Below are 21811 nucleotides of genomic sequence, written 5' to 3' on the forward strand. Positions count from 1 at the left end.
TTTCATCTCTTGAGCCCACATAGACACCATTTACCTCACATTTCTGCAAAGTCTGCCGTTGATTTCTAAAATCAAAGCTTGGAGAGAGAGTTTCCCAAAATAACTGACGTTTTCACATTTCTACAACCATACAAATGGCTCTAAAATTCATTTTAAAGGTTTGTTATCGATCCAGGTGGTTTCCCAAAATCTGAGAAATTACACCTACCTTACTGTCGCTTTGAAAGTAACAGCTCAGTTTCATATCATCAACAGCGAATTGCAAGGAAATACAAATGAAGTCAAGAGGGCAGAGTAAAAATTTGAATCCAGGGGGTTTTCACAGCAAGACCCTGGCCAAACATTCAAAACTCGTCACACCTGTTAGAAACACCAAACTCTGTCTGAAGGGCACAAACAGTCACTAAAGTTTCCCAAATTCAAGGATGAGAAAGGTGAGAGGAGCATTCATACAAAACTACTCTAATGATTCAGCTTTCATGACTCTTCTTCTCATGACCCATTTCTGTGGTGACATTTTCTAAACCATGCAAGCAAATTTCCCAGTAAAATCACAGCAACAGAGACCTTTTCGAGTGCAAAATGAATGCAGGTTAAGGTGAAAAGAAAAATACCAAAAATTGCTGTTCATGTAACAGCTGTACTGTGCAGAAAGCCATGAGCTGTGGGATGATAACCGGTAAAAAAAGAACAAAAACCAACATCCTTTTTCCCAATTGTGTAACTTGTATACAGCTCCATTCGATACTGCAGCAGCTGAACTTCCTGAGGTTTGAGTGCAGCTGGTTTGCTGTAAAAAGACAGTTTGTGTTATCCTGTAACCATAATGAGCATTATGAGAAATAATTAGATGGCTGTAACTGATTCCAATGTGGCACTTCAGAGGAAAGTGACCCCGGGATGTGGCACCGACACCCTGTCCTCCATCCAAACACACTCCGTTATTCAAATTAACCCCAGGTAACAGACAGGAGTGAAAAAGCCCACAAACTCATATGAAAGCACTATCATGCTAAATGTCCTTTTCAACACAAAGTGTGTGCAATTAGCAAGTCTGACAGAAAGGCTGGAATTGCCTGTTGGTATTGTTTGGGTGTTTGTAGAGCACAAGGAGAGGACAGGCTTTCATTACATTTAGCTTTTTGTACAATCAATTTCCGATTTGAACGCTTACAACGGATAGTTTCATCCCTGACACAAGCAACCAGCTGGGTTACTCACAAGAGACAGAGACAAAAGAGAACAAAATGAAACGATACGCCCAAAAAAACACTGGGCCCTACATTTCCCACAATGCAGCTGCACAGCATCTTTCATTTCATCTTATTCTCTTCCTTTGGTCTCCAAATGTTTTGATGTAAAGCACTTTGTGACATTGTTTTCAAAGGCTCTGTAGCAATGTTTTCTTCTCTTTCTTATCATAAACAATCATCGTCAATCTGTTCCTCATTGGCTTGAACAGCATTTTATCACAGGATGAGCGTCTGTTGCCTTATTTAAGCTCTGGTGTTGTTATATAATCATCTTTAAAACGGAGGCCGAGACGTTACCTCACTTTCTGCGTAAAAAAGCATTTGATGGGACCGAGAAGCGAGGTGAAACTGTGACCAGCGTTGCCATGGAGATGAAGCATTTTAAATGCAGGCAGGACCGGTGCCAAAGGCCACGCCTCTTTCTGCTGAGCCTTGTCAGGGACAGGTGCAGCTGTGTGTGTGTGTGTGTGTGTGCGTCTTCATAAAGGAGAGGAGGGACCAGGCCGAGTCCTGTTAAGCCTCATTTTAAACACAGATCTCTGCTTCCCATGACCTCATCCAAAAGCTTTCCAAATCTCTTTCCCCCCTGAGAGACACACTCCTCTACCTTTCACGCTTCTTTCTCTCTGCTCATCCCTTCTTTCTTTATTTAACTCTTACTTTATCTGGCTCACTATCTTTTTCTGCTTCATTCCTTTTCCTCCCTCCCTCCCTCCCTCCCTCTCTCTTCCTCTCTGCAACCTCTTGCAGAGTACGTCCACGCTGACTCGTGTGGTGCTCAGATGTTTACAGCTGCAGCTATTTTTTGTCTAACCAACAGCACAAAACCCAGAGTTTCTGTTTACAATCTCAGAGGACAAAGAAAAGCAGAAAATCTTTACAGCTGAGATGCTAGAACTGGTAAATGTCTGTAATATTGTGTAGTCTAACCAGTCTTCTTTGTCTTTGTTTGACTCCTTTTGTCCTCCTACGTCTCACTCTCACTTCCCTTCCCTCCATCACTCTTTTCAGCTTTTTGTTCTACCTCTTATTCCCCACTTGTTTTCCATTTCTCTCACTCCTCACCCTGCATGTCTCTCTCATATCTCTGTGTTCTCTCCACTTTCACCTCCATCGATCTCTGCACCTTCACCGCCTTTCTTTTCAAACCCCCCTCCCCTTCCTTTCTTTGTTTCTGCCCCTCAACTCCCTCCTTCACCTTCTTGATTCAGTTCCCTCCTTCATCCCCCCCCCACCCCACGATACACCTCTCTGCATATTTTCCCACCACACTCTACAATTACACTTAATGCCTCACAAAAAGCCACTCAGTAATGACGACCAGGATCCTGCAACACACACATGTGGAATATCAGAATGGAATGAAAACAGGAAATCATTGGGTGCACACACACTTGATGTGCATGGGAACACACACACACACACACACACACACACACACACACACACACACATACAGAGCACTGCACTTGTATACCTTGCCAGAACCTGTCACTGTGAGTCCGTGGTGAATTTATAAGGCAGGATGGATTGGAGCTGCAGTGCGGCCCAGACTGCAGGGGGAGTAGCAGACACTAATCTCTCACCAGAGGATCAATTCAATGCCAGCTGCTCTCCCTGCTTTCTCCTCTCGTCTCAGACGGGGAGGAAAGCAAAGAGTGAAAGTCAGACAATCCAAAAATATCACACGAAACTTTTTTGAAGGGTTCCCGACGTGGCTCCGTGGCAGTTTTTCATGACTTTTCCATGACTTCCCTCCAAGACTGTCAGACCACTTCCATGCACACCAAACACGTTACTCCTTCCTGGTTTGTTAATGTTTTCCTAAAGGAGTGAACAGGCCAGTTTCTTGTGCAGGTGCAGCAGAAAAACAGCAGATAATGTCATACATGCATGACTCATGTTAAATACATTACGCTACACTCCTGTGACGGTTACTGTTACTTAAACACCCCCAAAGAACTGATCAGAAATCCTTCAATTCCCATCCAACTACAGCTTTATAAATATAATCAAATATCATTTTTTGTGAATGATGGTCTGTCTGCCTGCATGCATGCATGCATGCATGCAAAAAAAAAAACAACAAAACAGTGGCACTTACCCAAACATTTTAGGTATTTAACTGCTCTGATGTACTGAAGAGTAACTTAAGGACACAAGTACCAACAAGTTTACTATCCTATATTATTACCATGAGTACGTACCTGATAGTAAAGGTCAAGGGCTGAAAAACACAGCAATAAATGAACCACTTCTGCCTGCTTGACACTGCTTACTCTGCACAAAAAGCGCTACAAGCCAGGCACAACAACCGCTAGCATTTTAACTGAAGAAACCCGACAGTTGGTGCTTGGATCAAGAATATGAACGCCAAATCCATACAGACATCTCAAGGCACTTTTCAGATTGAGCAGGTGTACTCTGTACTCTGATTTACAGAGACCCTACATTCCTCCATGATTGACACAAAAGTGCTCTTTAACAGGAAGAATCCTTGTGCAGAACCGACTTAACTGTGGGAGCTCCGCTCTGCTGCATGAGCACTCGTCGACAGCACAAACTATCTGCCAAATTAGGTACTTTCAGCACATAAATGAGCAATTCCTTCTGCAGATATTCTGTATCATAGCAACCAAGCTGAAAAACGCTGCATCTCCAAAACGATCTCAAGCTGTCCCAGCGGGGCCCAGAGAAAACAGTTTGTGCGGATCCATTTTGAAATAGCAACGTCCAATGAAGCTCCAACGCTAGGCCGCTAGGCACACACGGGCCAAGTTCACCACTCAGCAACTCCGACATGGACAGCTGTGTCTGTAAGGATGGGTCCTCTGTTGTGGTCCAGCCAATTAATTTAATGGTGACTCTTACGGTACCTCAAAGAAATATCGTCAGCATTTCTCGAGGAATTTTTTGGTTACTTTTCAGCTACAGTCTACCAAAAGTGCTCCAAACTCATGCCGATGTCAGCCTCTAATAACCATGGCTGTATTAACTGTCCTACCTGTGACAGCGCAAGGAAGATGAGGCCTAAAAAAGTTAGAAAAGTCTGCAAGCTGTGGATAATTAACAACTAACAACATCCAAAGTCGGAGCACCACCTATCACTTCACACGCTGAGGAGAGGCTTTCATACGGTATCTGTAGCTGGATTGTGAGTAGAAGAAGAAACGAGAAGAGGAAAACAGGCAAAACAAAGAAAAAGAAGGCAAGCAGGTTAAGAGAACACAAAGAGATGAAAAGGGATCAGTGGCTGAAGGAAAAATAGAGACGGAGAGAAACAAAGTGAAGGAGAGTGAGCAGCACTCAGAGCACTGCTCACACCATGTAAGGCTTTATTCAGAAACAACGCAACAAGCCTTGAGAGCAATATCTCTGAGTGTCACATTCTCGCCGTCTCCATGGTATTAGTATTTCCTGCTTGGCTGTAACTGCCTGCTGTTGAGATGAAGGCAGATGCTTGCGTAGGCTGAGCTGTTTGTGGGGAATCAAGGATTAAAAGGGCATTGAAGCGGCGCAAACACAAGCCAATCAATCTCTGCTATTGAAAGCAGACTTGGTCCTGCCTCTGCTTATTAAATCTTACAGTTCTTCTGCTGTTTGGTTTGTATTCTGAGGCGTGTGTCATGCTTTTGAAAGTGTATGTGCGCTGGTTGTGCTGATCCTGCAAACTCTGGATATCCAGAGTTTTAAAGTTAAGAGCTTTCAAGAGTTTTCTCAAGCTGTCTGCAAGCGAAACGAAAGCCAATTTAAAAAACAAAATGACAACATAAAGCCTGCCTACAGCTAGTGAAACTTCTGAAACTACAAATGTGCAGAATAAGAGGAAGGATGGCGGGAAACTGATAAGCGACTTAAGGTCCAACTGTGTTCCAAAAGCTAACAGAGCAGACGTGACGCATCCTGCATGACTAAACCTGTCCTGTGTTAATCTACAGGTGGACAAGCAGTGCAAATAAAACCTGTCAGCACAGACAAACAAGACGCAGTTCAGCTGACTCAGCTCTCCACAGTCAAACACAATCCCGGCCGTGCTAATTAACAAGGAAACTCATTAAAACATGATTTCTCTAATACCTCAGTCAACACCCCTGCCTTCACATTTCAGGTGGAGTCACATGACCTCAAGCAGAGCTGATTGTCCTGTTTCAAGTCACATATGAAAAATACCCTCTGTTTAATTTGCTCAACTGCAAAGTTTTGCTGCTGTTCTTTGTCTCATCTGAAAACTGAACACATTTAGGTTGTTCAGAAAAACAAAACAAGACACCTGAAGACTTCATCTTGAGATTTACAACATGAAATCTAGAGAGGACATTGCTGGTTTTGAGGTTCTGTCCTAATTGTCTTACATTTTGGGTTATATTTCTTCAAACTTGGGATTCTGACAGTCAGGCAGGAGACAGAAGCAGTTTAACAGTCTGAGGACAGAAGACGAGGAAAGATGATGAAACTTATTGTGTTTTATCAGAGAGAGATGAAGGGGAGAGAGGAAACTCAGAACGAGGAGAGAAGCGTGTGTTGTAGGCAGGTTAGCCTTTTAGGATGTAGCGTTGTACAAAAAGGCGGAGAAGAGATGAGAGAGAGCAGGACATCTGGCTGTGCGAGCGAGCATGTCGTCCCCCCCGGGCTGAGAGAAGGACTGAACTAATCTGATCAAAGATGGAGCAGGTAGATGTACACAGGCAAATCAGCAGCAGGGAAAAATACAGTCCTACCTGTGTAGAAACACATACTGAAGGCTCAGTGCACGCCATACTACGAGATTGATCTGGTTGAAATTTGCTGCTGAATTTGCAGATCACCTACAAAAGCCCCACATCAGAGGCAACGCGTCGGTCAGTCCCGGGAGCCACGACTGCTAAGCGTAATTGTTCAAAGACGCAATCCGAGAGCTCACTGATGCCTCGCAGACACCCGAAAGATATCTGGCAGACTGAATTTGTGCTGATTTGAATTTGTGTTGTCCATCGTCATCTGCAATAACTCTCTGAACCAAATTAGGAGAAAGGAGAGCGTGAAAAGTACAGCAATCTCACGACTCCGAAAGCCGCGTGCTGTGACCAAAGCATCAGTTGTAGTCTGTGTCCGACTGAAGACGAGAATCAACTTTAATTGGCAGTATATATATGTTTTACATACACTGAATTTTTCCTCTGCATTTGACCCATCCTTGGTTGAACACACATGCAACACCCAGCAAATTACATGCAGTGAAAACACACACAGGAGCAGTGGGCTGCCACTGTCAGGCGCCTGGCGTGAATGAATTAGTATAACATCACATAAATACTGACCACAGATCAGCTGTTTGACAAATTCATAATAAATGTGTGTTTTTTTGTATTACATGAGCTTCAGTTCTTTGCCTGACTGGATTAGTTTCACTCTGAGTTTCCCTCCAGCAGTCGTCAATTTCATCTGAGCCAAGTTTCTCTTGTATTTGCATTGTGTTGCACGCTGTTTACAGCAGAGCAGTAAACAGTTGCTTCATATGCTGCTGTCTTAGAAAACAATAAAAGGTGGGTGGGGGAGTTGTGAGTCTTCCTATCAGACAGCTGACTGTGCAGATCTCTGCTCTATTTCGTTATTTCCTGTCATGGGTGTAAAAGTTGCACCAAAAAAGTAAAAAAAAAGTTAAAAGGAAATAAAAAAGTTGAACTAAAGGATTGACCTCTGGTTCGTTAAAAAGTAAAAAGCCAGAATAGAATCATAAACAAAGAATTTATCCCATGGCTGTTGTGAATGCTGCTGCCTGTAAATAAAACTGAGCCGGGGCAGAGTGATGTGGGTGTGTGAGTATGAGAAAGGATATATGGGATTCACACAGGTGACGATGTGAAAGAAAAAAACCTCTGCATGCCTGGTGAGATTATACAACAGTTAAAGCATCATTGGAGCATGTCTATTTGTCAGACACGCTTACTTTCCCTCCTTCTGTCTCTTTCGCATTTTTCCTCTCTCGAATGTTCTGATTTGCTCAAATTCTCTGCCTTGTGATCGCTCTTTTACTTCTGTGTTGACCTGAAAACATCACACCTCACTGAGCCGTTCAGCTGACTCGTGCTTCCAGCTCTTCTACGTACCAACCCTGGCAGCAGATGCTTCGTTTTATGCGTTTTTATCCTGATGGCATCTTGCCGTCATATTATGAACGGATACTGCATTGTGTGTTAAAGATGGTAGTACTACCACACACGCTGAGCTGTGACTCACTCCGTTATTAATGCACCTTTTTAAGGTTTATTTACAGCAGTGATGGAGATGAATTACACATGCCAGCCATACAGACAAATTATTGGCTATCCAGTTTAGTTATAGTCCTTTATGTGACACAGACAGGCTACAGTTCTGTATTGTGGATTCAACTATGCAGCCAGTCTGGGAAAATTTGTGCAGCTAAAGCGACACCCTAACCTTCCTGAACTCCTGTTACTGAGGTGCACCTGGGTAGCAGTTGAACGTATCTCTCTCAGCGCAGTGGCGGAGCTGTGTGGAGACAGCTTGAGTAAGCCTGTGGGTGTACTGGGAAGCTCCCAGCAAGATGATGTGTGTTGCTGTGTGGATCTGAAAGAGGTGTCAGCTGAGAAAGAGCAAACATGTTCAGCAAACCTTCCCCGTGTTAATAGATAAAAAGAAGATCAAGTCCAGCTTTAAATCCTGCTATATTTACATAAATACCACACAGGTTATGGCTGGAATAGAAAATGAAAATACACAGATCGTCTTCATGTTTCCGTGATGGCATCTCACCTCCGTTCAAGGAGCCATTGTGGGGTAATACTGTTGCGGCGGTGGTGTCATGGCTGTCCTGCAGAGCGGCGCCATCTGCACTGGCGACCTCAGGCTCCTGCAGGCTGTCCTCCTCCACAATGTGTAGCTTGTCCTCATCATCAGAGTCTGAACTGGCCTCCAAGCCATTGTTGAAGTTTGTCACTGCAGGAAGGACATGCAGAGATGGAAGAGGATTTAACATGTGCCACTTAGTGTTAAGATTCGAGCAGCTACACTTTAAAGCGCTCATTCTGGTTCGCAGTGGTGAGGAGGCAGCACCCTGCTGGTGTAATCAGTGTCGGATTTACATCTGGGAAGCAGAATAAAGGCAATTAACTGCAATTACTGGCTGCCAAACGTGACACTGGTGTGATCAGCATCTGAGTTGCATGTAGAAAACCCAGAGCACTTCTATAGGAGATACGGTGCTCTATGTGTCTCCTTCATTCATTTCCGTCGTAGACACACTAAACCAAAACAGCCTTTGAGCGGTGCTCTACTTAATGAGTCTTACAAGAATACACAATGAGGATAAATCACACAACAGAGCAGAATCAATTCTGGCACGAGTTGAAACAGTGTGACGCAAGTGTGAAAACAAGACATGGCATTCTCTGATCTTACTAACCAATTTTAAGACACTCAAAACTGCAGCTAAATGTACACAAAGGAAGTGGGTGATACGGTGAGGATTTCACATATGCAGAAATGCAACACTGGCAATGCAAACCTTGAATGCTCAACTGCAGATTTACTGTAAAAATGATTTCAGTTATTGCAGGCACAATGATGCTGTGATCAGTATGGTAATTTCTTCAAAGTAAGACCCCTGTGTAAACATAACCCTGCTAGCCAGTAAGAGAAAGGAGGGTCCATGAAAAGCAGCACAGCACGGCCTCAATTAGCCCACCTTGGTCAAGCAGGCCAAGTACGTGCTCCGGTTATCTACTGCACCTGCTTAAATGAGACACAGACTTTGGATCTCATGTGTTTTCATGCTAAAATTAGACAACTTAAGTAAGGAATGATTAAAAAAAAAAAAGCAACCTGCAGCCCTTGAACAAAAATGCATCAATCAGGTATGTTCACGTGCCAATATATTGAATCTACATATAAAAAGCAACCTCTTTCTCTTGAAGCCACAGTTTCTAGTTTTACTTCACAGCTCTCTTTCACTTTTGCAAGCCGCAGTAGAGAACAATAAGCGAGTGATTACTGGTGCTGATGCAAGACGAAAACCAAAAGATGTGTAGGAGAAAGAAAACTTAAATTCCATTTTTGCTGACTGTGACATCTCAAAACAAGATTAACTGGCGAAACAAACCTGAAAATACTAAGCCAGAAAATCATTTGCCCCAAATCGCAAAACAGAATCTTCCTCACATCAATCAGTCTCTGACCGGAGACACACGCAACCTTTTTCTGTTGATGTTGTACGGAAACGACATAAAAGAGAGCAAACTGCTGCAACGGGGAAAACTGATCACTTGTTTATCAGCCTCAGAGAGCAAATCTATTTCACACTGTGCTGCAGTCAGTGAGTTTGTCTGTGGGGTACAGCTTCCTAATGGGAGCTCAGGGTGAAAAATGGTCGAACAGCACTGGTCTGAATGAGTTTAGTGCGCTGCGGCTGTGTGTTTAGCACAAAAATTGTGCGTGATGGAGACCTGTGGGTATACAAGAATGGAGGTGATGATGAGCGTCATGTTTTAGGTATTTAATTGCTTTTTCACTGTCAGCATGTGTGCACTTACGAGCGTGTGTGAGCACAGAAGAGCAGCGATGTATGTGAGGGAACAAATGTGCGTATGCCCTCCGCGGGGAAGCTGTACGTCTTGGCGGAGGTGCTGAAGACGCCTAATGAAGAGGAAAGCTCGAGTTGTTTGTTCACAGGTGACAGGTGCACACACGCGCTCATGCACGCACGCACACACAGGTCTCAAACCACAGAACAAGCTCTATGTGTGTGGTAAGTGTAGTTCTGCACCCCTGCATGAAATGGGAAGCTATTTCAAGTAGCGCCATTAAACGTTCACACATCCTGCAGAATAGATACCACCTACATCTAAGACACACACCTTCTGCACAAACACACACACACGCAGACTCTGGCTGCACGTCACTCCTCCAGGAGTGATGCAGTGCTTTCTGGAGACGACTGTGTCACTGCTACAGACAGACGAGTCGAGCTGGAAATGCAAAAATGTGTATGCGTGTGTGTGTGTGTGTGTGTGTGTGTGTGTGTGTGTGTGAGGGGGTGAGATCGATGCACGACTGGATCGATGTTAGAAGCTGGAGCAGACAGAGCCAGCTAACTATAGCTAACTACAGAAATACACATACGTAGTTTCTTATAGAAGCAGATGAACAAAATGATGTCGGCCATGCGAACTGCAGTCCATCACTGAATTTAACGATCGTTTTCTTGATAAATTTTATGAAAACAGTGAATATATTCATAAACATTAGAAGGTAAACCAACAAATACTCACCAGAGACAAAGCAGTAACCAGGGACGTTTGGCATTTCTTTTAAAGATGAATTGATAATTGCTGATTCATTTTCTGAATGACTTTTCTGAATTGTTTCAGCTGTAAAATCAAGACAAATAACCACTAAAAACCTGCAATTGCAGCTTCTGCCAGCACTTGCCTTGAAAGTGATCAGTTCCACATATTATCATTCAATGACCAAAAACATCCTGCTGCAGATATTGGGGCACCTACTCACATTAACGTCATCTAGGGTGTGACAGCTACCATGTTGGCCTTAAATGTCTTCAAAGATTCCAGTCCGTCCTTATTCACCCCAGCTAAATAAAGACAGTTATAGCTCAGCTTGCTTCTTAGTCACACCAGTTGAAGGAAAGCAGAGCACCAATATTGGGATATATTTAAGTACAGCGTGACCAAAAACCTAAATGGTAACTTCTGTGGTTTGGCCAGATGCAGATCAGTTGAGTGCACAGACAGTCAGGCCAAACACACCCCTTCTGCAGGCAGTGACAAACCATCTCTCTCTCTCTCATTTCAGACAAAAACACACATTATTAACCAGACAGGCTGGTGGCAATTCCAATAATAGGAAGGTCTGCACTGTCAGAAACAGCCTGTGTCTGTTCTGGTTATTCTTACCAGCGCTTTCTGCAGGGAAGAGCACCCAGCTGAGCTCCAGATAATAAGGAGTGAAGGAGACGTCTCGAAACGAAAGCCCCAGAGGCGCCGCAGTCACCTTCCTCACTCGAATTTGTACGTTTTGATAAACTTTCTGTGAAATATCTGTTGGAACCTTCACAGAACAACGCTGAATAAAATCAGATTATTGGTGGGTAAAACAAAAACAAAAAACTTTTTGACTTGAGTCAGGGGTTTTGCTTGGATTTCACTTGCATATTTGTGATCAAACAAACTTTTTCTGTCTCCAAATTCTTAAGCTTTAAAGCATTTGATTCTCGGCTGCTGTAAAATCCCTGAGGAGGTTTTAAAACATATAGTAAAACTGTTCAGCGTCTCCTTTGTGAAATAATATTCTCATTAAAAAATAATGACTAAAGCTAATGAAGTGATTAATTTGCTTGTCTTACAGAATCTGAAAAAAACTGCTCCTTTAAAAATGTGACTGTGTCGGATATGTAAATTACTTAAGCGTAAAAATGAAACAAGCTGTTTGACTGTAGATCTCATTCCACTCCTGATCCATTGGATTCGATTCCAGACTGCTTTGTGTGGTCCGATGAAATTACATTGCAGCATTTCTGGGTATTGAAGTCAGATGTTTCCCGTCTCAGTACAATTTTGAGAAGAAAACTTACACGACTGTGAGTCACATATCCCAGTTTCTCAGGACAATTTCAATCTCAAGAAATCCAACAAATGCTCTGAAGGCATCTTAATGATAAACGATACACAAACAAGATGACAGCAGCCACCCTGAGAACAAATCATCCAGGAAATCATTGTGCCTACCAACTTTATACTTTTTCTGCTCTATTGGACAAAGTGCAGTTACCACAACAGCAGACAGGGGGCAGCACCAAGCAGACCAGGAGAGACTCAAGTCTTGCAACAACTTTTCATGTGTGTGTGTGTGTGTGTGTTCAACAGAGAGAAAGAGAGACCTGTCCACATCATCACGACAATGCATCAAGTGAACTGTTAATCCTCCATCTGGACGTCTGTACAGAGGAGAGGCCAGCCATGAAAGGGAGAGGGGAGTCTAGACGATAGCGCTCCTCCCTTCCTGTCGTCCCTCTCTCTGATTAAGAATCTGTTTCATAACATGATCACTATGAACTCATGCTTGTTCAATTATTATTATTTTTTTATGGACTCCTGCCACTTCAAGTCTGAAATCTGTCATGAAGCATGACATGTTTTTTTTCTCCTGTGCCTCCTCATGTTTGATTCACCTCTCGGCCAGATGGCTTGGCCCTGCATTTTATCGCTGTTAAACAACAAACTTTATGTATGCTACACTTGTCAAAAGTGATGTGTAATAAAACCAATAATAATGAGGAGGCAGCCTGGACTTCTAAATCAATTGTATTCACTTAATTTTTGGGAAAAAATTTAGTCCAAATGTGGTAAAAAAAAGATGATAAAAATGACATCCGTGTGTGTTTTAGTTTTTCCAGAAGTACACACACACAAGCACTTTTTTATACTTAACATGAAGTCAGTAACGCATTACATTAAACATGCACCACACTGAAAGACAAAACCAGGCTTTAATGGCAAGATGCACTTCCAACAATACTGTGCTTGCAGGGTGAAGTTTCCCCTCAGTTAAAACAGGAGAGAATGAGAGCAATAAGTCAGAGGATGGAATCCATAATATCCTGTCTGCCTCATCTGAATTTATTTGATAAGACCTTTAAGGAAGTCCGAGTGACATTAAAAAGACCTTAACAAGGAGACAGCATCAGTGACAAACAGCAAAGTCACCCTAATACACATGGTAGGAAAAAAAATAAAAATACACCTGAATTACAAATAAGTACTTCCGAATCTACTACTACTGCAAATAAGCAGAATGAAAAAGGAGAGAATAAATATTGCCTACAAACAGTTCCTCTTGGGGAAAATGGTCAGAACACAGCAGCTGCAGGTTTCTGAGCGAACAGCAAAGCGTCTGACTTCTTCAGTGAGCCAGACCCACATCAGGACATGTGACCCTGTGGGGGAAATCAAGTGTGTGTGACAGACCACAACACAACCCCGAGTGGACCACATGGCCTGGTATCTGGGTCAGAGGTCAGCTGCTGTGCACTGAGAAGAAGTAGAGAAACTAGAAATCAACTATCAGTCTGTAGTTACAGCACCGGATCATACTGGCCTTAATAACAGGACTAAGATTCTAAGAAGCTGATGTTTGGCAGGTATGATGTTTAACCTGTTCACCGTCCTAGTTTGGCTTGTACGCACGAGTCATGGCTAAAAACATCAATCAACTTGCTTTGCATATTAAGCTGAACTGTGCAAGCTCATTAATAAATATTTAATAACTCATCACCATCAATCACTAATTAAAGACTTGATGATTCCTGCCTACAGCTGAGAAAACACTCATTACATTGTAGACAAATGAAAATTAGTCAACTCCTTTATGATGCATTATTGAAAAGTCCTGACCAAAGAAAAACGTGAGAGCAAAACATCAGACAGCATGACGAAACCACAGTGTGGGTGAGTGTGTGTGAGTGTGTGAGTGTGTGTGTATTGACCCGGTGCAGCTGTGCAGTACGGGACCTCTGCCAAGCACCTAACAGACAATTACCCCACTGTGTGTGTGTGTGTGTGTGTGTGTACATCACTAAAGCTGTCTGTCTGCTACTAGATGTGACCAGACTTTAACATGGTGAGCAGCTGCAGAGGGAGTCAGCCCACTTAAAGGGACAGTCACACATTTTCTCATCCCTCTTTTTAAACGACTGCCTCGTGCTGTTGGAGGAATTACGTCCACTTTAAGGATCCACCTCTCGACTTACGGCTAAAGCCATGTTTTGTGAGGTCACAGCTACCTTTGGCCACCAAAGAAGTCCATCTTTGAGTCCGAGTGGATTTGTGCCAGATCTGAAGAAATTCCCTCAAAGCGTTCCTGGGATACCGGCTTCACGAGACAGACAGAAGAACGGACAACCCAAGCATAATGACTCAGGCCACGAAGGCCATCAATGGCATGGAAGCATAAAAACAGCAACATCAGTATTAAAAACAGTCCTCGTTGCAGGACTGGAAGTTGTTAACTGTAAAGCTCTGAGTCATATTCCTGAGGTGTCTGTTAAAAGTCAACATCATGAGGTAAGACTGAGGCTGCGTCACCCACACAGACAGGAGAAGGAGGGGTGTGGTCACTTATTTCCCTGGCACAGCACACTGGGTTTCCATGCCCACCTTTCCTTAATACAGCCAACAACCTCTGGACAAGCAAACACTGCAGAGCTATAAATGCACCAGATCCGCACACACACACAGGAAAGCCCCTCTGGTTGCAGCCAGCAATGTAAGCCAGAGGCCAGGGACTCCCCCCTCCTCCCCCAAAGAGACAGAGCATCTGCCACGTGTATGTTCATATATGTGTGTGACTGCTACAGCGAGGCAGAGAAAACCTCCGTGAGCATGCGTGTGATTAATAACCATACGGCGAACCTTGATACGTCACCGAAGTCTGACGTGTTTTAGGAATTGTATGCGTGTGTGAGTGTGTGTGTGTGTCCACAGAGTAATCAGGACTCTCCAGCTGCTTCCTGCTCGACCCAGGTGCTCAATCAGACCCCATCACCCCCCCACCACCACCACCACCAACCCGCCTCTTTTTCTGGATGGTCAGGCCCTCAACACACAACAGTTAACATCGATAGGAAATCTGAAGGGCCTCGCCGCTCTGCAGCAGGACTACAATCTACTACTCTTCAAAGTGAGGGAGTCTGGACTTCAGAGAGTCTTTCCTGTAGCCTAAAAAAATAGTTTGACATTTTGGGAAGTTGCACGCACGCTAAAATATTTTATTCCTGGTACCTCAAAATTGTGCTTATGTACAATGCATTACATCAGTTGCATTTTATCACTGGATGTTCTAAATGTTGACACCAACATTTGTTCTGAGTTCAGTTCCAACATCAGTTATCGGTCCTCTCACAGTACATAGCATCAAATGATTCCTACCGCTACTCTAATTGTGATTTAGAGACAACAACGTGGGTGGAGAAAGCCATGACTGACGACACCCCGTTCCCACTGTGTCGCTCCACACAAAGCCGTCTCGTTGAAACAGGTGTGACGCCACTAAAAAGGAAAATCTTAAAAAAAACTGACATGCTTATTCGCACAGTTTTTTTTTTCATGTCTTTTCAGCTCTAATGTTTTACACTACAATAACTTAACACAAAGGGCTGCATGAAAAAAACGTAACACATTCTCTGCATTTCATCTATTATTTACCACAAGCCTTGGCTGGTTACCAGAAGGTTTAATTTGAGAGGCTGACTACCTGCTCTACCCACCTCAAGTCTCTCTGTGTGAGGGAATCATCATGAAATCTAGGTTAGTCCCTCGGAGATCCAGGATCCTCTTTTTACAAGGTAGGCCTTTTAGCAAACTGTCACGAGTGCCAAGCGTGTGCGATTTTATTTTGAAAGTTTCATTCCACTCTGGAGGGTAAACCAAACTGTACCTGAAATACACATTTCAAAGTCACAGCAGATGTAATAAAGGTTTAATTTTATTTAGTTTTAATGGCTTTGAGTTCAGAGAATCAAAACAGTCTAGATTGATGAGTATTGTGACATTACTGAGTGCTCTTTTGGCCACAATTATCACTGGAAGAACAAAATATGCACTTGTATATTTTATATTTGTAATTTGTGAACAAGCACCCTGGTGTTTTTCAAACAGACTGAAAATTTCACGTCTACATTAAACATACAAGAGGCACAGAAACCTAGAGAGAAAAATTCCATCCTAACAAGTCTGAGATGATTCATATTAACCGTAACAGTAACCATGTTATTTTTGGGCCTGCAATCAAAAGGTAAACATCACCTTTGGAAACGAATCTATTACGGGCAGGTTCTTGTAGAGTTTCTTACAAGCAGCCCTTAAAAGGCCTGAAGTGACTCTTACATCATTGTCAAACTTCCCAGACATTATTGGGTGACTTACAGGTGTCAGGTGGTACAAGACCGCGACTGACGTAATGTCCCCAAAACTCCCATTTACTGCAAGTGCAGCTGAGTGGGCCGTGACTCAGAGGACGACGCTACACCTGAGAAACCGCTGACATCAGTGCTGAAGTGAAGAGAGCGAGGGACTAATTAAAGTGTGACGGAGGTGTTTTGTGACTCTGGGAGTAAATACTGACCGAAAAGATGTTTATTTTATAAGCAACTAATTAAATTAATTGATCACTAGTGAATTCTTTGCTTTGTAAACTGAATGTATTTGTATCACAGGTCAGTGCTGAGAGGGATTTGGTGATTTTGCTCAATAATAATCTACAGAAAGTAGTCCATTTATTAAAATTCAGCTTTCAGCGTTCTTTACATACATGACATGCTGTTTTACAGTGTGTGTGTGTGTGTGTGTGTGTGTGTGTAATGAGTTATGCCCTGCAGGGGTGGCAGCACACCGGGGTATTACATAACACCCTCAGCTCTGATCTCAGTTCTGTTATAGCTGCCTGGAAAAATCTGACTGCACCTCTGCGCTGCATCTTCATCACCATCATCATCATCATCATCAGTCCAACCAAATGGAGTTCACCACTGAGTCAAACAAACACTAATGGGTGAGGAGATATGGACTGAAGCTGCTCTAGGGAAGATTTTCATATTAAAAACACAAACCCTCCTGTCTCATTAAGCCTCCTTGATGTGGAAGTTCCAGTCGAAGAGGTAACACTAATTAAGATGATCATTTTAAGTTAAATTCTGCTGTCAGGTCTGGGTGTTTCTTTGTGAAAAGACGTGAATCAACCCTAATGAAAGAAATCCAAACTCCTGAGCAGCAGAACACGACTGCTCTGTTTACAACACCAAATAATTTCTTCTCTTTCCTCTCATTAAAACCACCAATGATGCAGCTTTGACTAAAAAATAACCAGCTTTAGATGAACGACTGCAGACATTTAAATGAGCATAAGTAAATCATAATCAGCCTCTTAATTAAAAAAAGGCCATCAGTGCCACATGATGTATCAAGTGCAACATTATTTTCTTATTAAAAACACAGCAAAAACAGCACTGTGTCGCTCTGACAGGTGCAAGATGGTAAAGCAGGTGGGCAAACATTCAATAAATAAACAAATACTTGGCTACTTCTTTTAAAATCAACTAAAGCAGAACAAAGACAGAACACCAAGCAGGGTTAAACACTTTCTGTAGTGAAAAATATCAAAAAACTGCATTTTCAGGTGGAGGAAAATAGCAAACCATTTGTTGCTGTTCACCTGAAGTTTTCAGTTTCTATTCAATGTAAGGCCGAGTCAAACTGAAACTAGTTTATATTCTTCTCTAAAACACATTTCCAGAGTACTCCTACTTGTCATGTAGGTATCAGATGCCTTCCAGAAATCCACCCCACAGATGTGACCGTAAACAAAGCTTGTTCAGCACTCAACACAATTGACAGATTTCACACAGAAACAGTTTGTTTCCTGAAATGTTGAGACAAAGTTTTCAAATCTGACTGTTTCTGTTTGAGTGTAGCGACACCACAGCCTCAATGTGCAGAATAAGAAAACAGGAACTTAATTTTTAACTCCATGAAGTCCATGGATCAGACTACTAATTTTGTCCTGTCGTAATTTAAAAAATCACAATGTGGCATAGAGAAAATAATAAAGCCTCCGTTTAAAATGAATACATAAAGGCACATTCTGTGACACTTGCTATCAAACCCAAACTGACTGACAGATGTCTTAATACACCTACAAAAACTAAACAGCTTAACAGATTGCTTAACAAAGAAAGCTCATACCTCACCTTGATAACACATTCCATTGTAAGAACAAATCTGGTCATTAAAGTGATCAGAAACTACTGGAAGAGCCTAAATAATTTAAGCTTTTAAACTGCTGCCAGTTTCAGGGCGTTTCTCTGCGTGTGACCTGCACTCTGACCTCTGACCCCTTTGGCAAGACAAAAGAAAAAGTGCTTTGTGAGCGGAGCTCCACAGTGAAAAGCAGAGCTGCACTTTGCAGTTTCTCCAACGTCCCTCTGAGGCCGGGAGTCGGAAAAACAACTGGGTGCATCTTTGACGTTCACCTGCCACACCGACTTACTGCTACCTGCCTGACAACACACACATGCATGCATGCACACACGCGCACACACACACACACATCTACGGTCTGTAAGGGACAAGCGTAGGATCAGCAGGATTTAACTCACTGTGACAACAACTGGGTCACACGCTAGCACGGTGCTGTTAGGATTTTATTCCCACAGACGCACGAGCACACACACATACACACACACACGCTCAAACATACAGTATAAACACAGCTTTGACCTACATATCAACATATCAGAGGCTAATAGTCTAACCTTGTTGTATGTAATATAACATGTCAGATCTGTCCCTCTGTCACATACACATACATGCACACACACACACACACACCTCTGGTTCAGTGACAGGAGGTGGATCTCCTCCCTCTTGCTGACAAACCTGAGAGCTCTTACAGTAAACGGACCACAGTCCACATACAGGACGTGACATATAAGGAAGTGGTGGTGGGGGGAGGGGAGAGGAGAGGTGGGGGGGTGGGAGGTGAGTGGTCACTTCCTGTTTACCTTAATACCTTCTCTTTGCCTGTCTTCCCCTCTAACCCCCCCTCCCACACACACACACACTCTCTCAGATCTACTCAGGTTTACCAGTGGATCAGCCTTCAGTCCAAACATTAGTGTTTAATGGGTTTGAAAGGCACATTTTTTATATTTTCACTTAGCTGGTACTCAGTGACTCAATGTGAAGATGAAGGCCAGACGTGATGATGATGAACTTAAAGGACTATATTACACACTGAGGAAAAGGGTGAAAGTCCTGTACAGCATTATACTATTATTGCACAGATTCAGGGCATCAAGTTGTCAGGGCATCTGTTCACACATAGTGCTGATCCTTTTATCAGATCTGTAGATCTCACAGTATGCTGTATACTCTGCACAGGTAAAATGAGGTGTGGAAATTGTGGTGGCAATAAAACCTGAATCTGACTCAATCTTGTGATCAAAACATAACTGAAAACACTGAATCTAGTAGCATCCTGAATCCGGTTTGCTTATTCTTTCATAATAAGGTCCCAGGCCTAATTGTTAGTGTCAACAACCCCCCACGTCTCCAAGAAATCCAGATATTTGTGTCACTCTTCATCAGGTCCCAGTTACACAAGCTAACTTGACAGGACAAAGTGTGACAGAGACTCAGAGCAGTGGCTGTTTTCTGGCCTGATGGACCGACTCCTTTCTCGTTTGCCTTCTGCGCGCTTCTGATTCACATCTAGGAAACGAGAAGAATATCACTAATGGGACCGGGCCGCTCGTGGAAACTCCCTGCTGCCGGCCGAGCTCATTTAAATGCATGGGAGGAGAAACAGAAGTGCTCACTTCAAAACGATGAGTACCTAAAAGCCCTGTGTGTGAGAGGTGTGTGAAGGATGAGGCGGACTGGCGGGTAGTCAATCACATAACACTGCGCTGTCATACTCACTCATAAACACCCTCCCACACACACAAACTTGCTCTCTGTGACACACACACACACACACACTCAGTGAAACAACCAGGGCGTTTCCCTGCCTGCAGAGGAGAGCACCGGCTCTAGCTTTAATTCAATTTCATACGACAGTACATGCATTAATCGCCGCATCAGGAGCGCACACACTAATCTTCTCTGCCAAAAGGCCATCCATACCAGCTCTGTATCTGGATTAAAGCGGTTTAAACGGTAATCTACAGTGGATGAGGACTTGGTGCGGCTACTGTTTGATCTGCGTCTTAATTGACACACAGGAGGGGAAACCCAGAGATTTCAGTGCACACAGTGAAGCTGCAAACAAAGGCTAACAAGGTCACAGCTAATGACACGGCTGCAGGCAACATCACATTCTCCAAATTACATTGAGACCTGTACTAACTGGATTGGATTAATCTGCTAATTACTGTTTCATTTGTTTCTATTTTTTTAAGCCTAGAAAATGTGAAATTTTGTCCCATTTTGTCCAAAACCCAGAGATCTACGGTTTAAAGTAACATGAAATAGAAGAAATTAGCTTCTATCCATGGTAAATTAAGCAGATCAAAGAATCAATTTCACAGCAGGGAAAAAAAAAAGTTAATAAAAAAATTCATATCATATAACATATCCACACATATCGGTCATGCTTGCAGATTTGCGTATCACAGAAGGCATGCAGTCTCTAAGCACCGTTCTAGTTCACATTATCTCTTTTTCAGTTAATCCTTTTGTCTGCGATGCACCAGTTAAAATTTCACCACGGCTCAAGGTGACATTTAACTGATCCAAGACAGAAATGACTCACATTAACTTTGAACAACATCACCAGCATCAATACTGATACACAGCTCTGATGTTAGCTGCATGAAGGCTGGCTCAGCAGGGTGCAGGTACATTAGTGTGGGCCCCTCCCACCCGTGATACTTTATTTAAATCCCACGACACCTTCAAACTACTATTTAGGACAGATATTGGAGCTGATGGGCTCTCGGCTGGTGTAACATCAGTCACCCATGAGTAAGAGGCTAGCAGGCTAATCACAGTGATGTAGTCTGCCTGCCTGTCTGCCCCGGCTTCCCTGCGGCTTGACAAACAGCCTGGGGAACAAGAGGCTGGACTTTGGTGGAAAATCTCTTTGATAGTCTTCTGAGTGTGAAGGCTTACATGGAGGACGGGTTCGAGGGCAGGACCTGAAGTCGGGCAGTAAATAGCTCAAAAAGATACATGTGTATGTGCGTAAGTGAATGCGCGTGGAAGTGTGTGTGCGCACTGTCTCAAGGCTGCCACACCGAGAATAAGCGATTAAGAGGAGCTGGACTGACCCGGTTTTCTCCGTCTCTGAAGCAGACTCGTGGGGATAGAGGACTAGGGATGTTACATAAGCTCTACTCCCAGGAAGCACTCACATATACAGTATAACAGCCACCGTCTCAGTCACAGAGAGACAGTGCAGACTCGCTGCTTTGTACTGCTGGTGACAGAATTCATACATAAGACGAGAAAAATCAAAGAGAGGAGGCCTCCGCGTGTCCCACAAGCAGCAGCCAGTTAGCGACCTCCCAGGCTTTCAAGCCAGCTGGATCGAGTCGACTGGACAGACCATCCCTGGAACACCAGGCTGATCGAGGAGGAGGCCGACTGCGAGAGGGCAAAAATCAATCTGATAGCTTGAGTTTCTGTGCGAGGGGCCACACAAGAGCCCGGCTGACCGAGGAGCGACTGATTAAATTTACCTAAGAAGCCCAGCTGTTACTCAGAAAGACACGTGTGTGTGTGTGTGTGAGTGTGCATGTGTGTGTGTGGGAGTGTGCATATGAGCCAAGAAAAACTGCTGTAGTCGCACTTTCCTTTCTTCTCTCTCTGTCTTTTTGCAATTCCACTTTTATGTCGGTCTCCACTTTGGCAAACATGAGATTCGAGGGTTGGACATTAAATCTTGTCGGCTTGCTAAATGACTCTGTGTGTGCGTCTGTGTGTGTGTGTGTGTGTGTGTGTGTGTGTGCTCCTAAAGCGTTTAGGCTCATGACGGACTGCGTATTATCCATA

At 43.3% G+C, this 21811-nt stretch overlaps 1 protein-coding gene across 3 annotated transcripts in view; it reads right to left on the reverse strand.

The window, feature by feature from the left end:
* The window catches only part of LOC124069212 (zinc finger E-box-binding homeobox 1-like), a 53371-nt gene that overhangs the window by 9432 nt on the left and 22128 nt on the right, over positions 1-21811 (reverse strand). For all 3 annotated transcript variants that reach the window (XM_046408095.1, XM_046408096.1, XM_046408097.1), the window contains exon 2: positions 8007-8189. In XM_046408095.1, coding sequence (XP_046264051.1) covers positions 8007-8189 — 183 coding nt within the window. The remainder of the gene's footprint in view (positions 1-8006; positions 8190-21811) is intronic.

The sequence above is a fragment of the Scatophagus argus genome, chromosome 13 (genome assembly GCF_020382885.2).
Source record: "Scatophagus argus isolate fScaArg1 chromosome 13, fScaArg1.pri, whole genome shotgun sequence".
In the NCBI taxonomy this organism is placed as follows: Eukaryota; Metazoa; Chordata; class Actinopteri; family Scatophagidae; genus Scatophagus; species Scatophagus argus.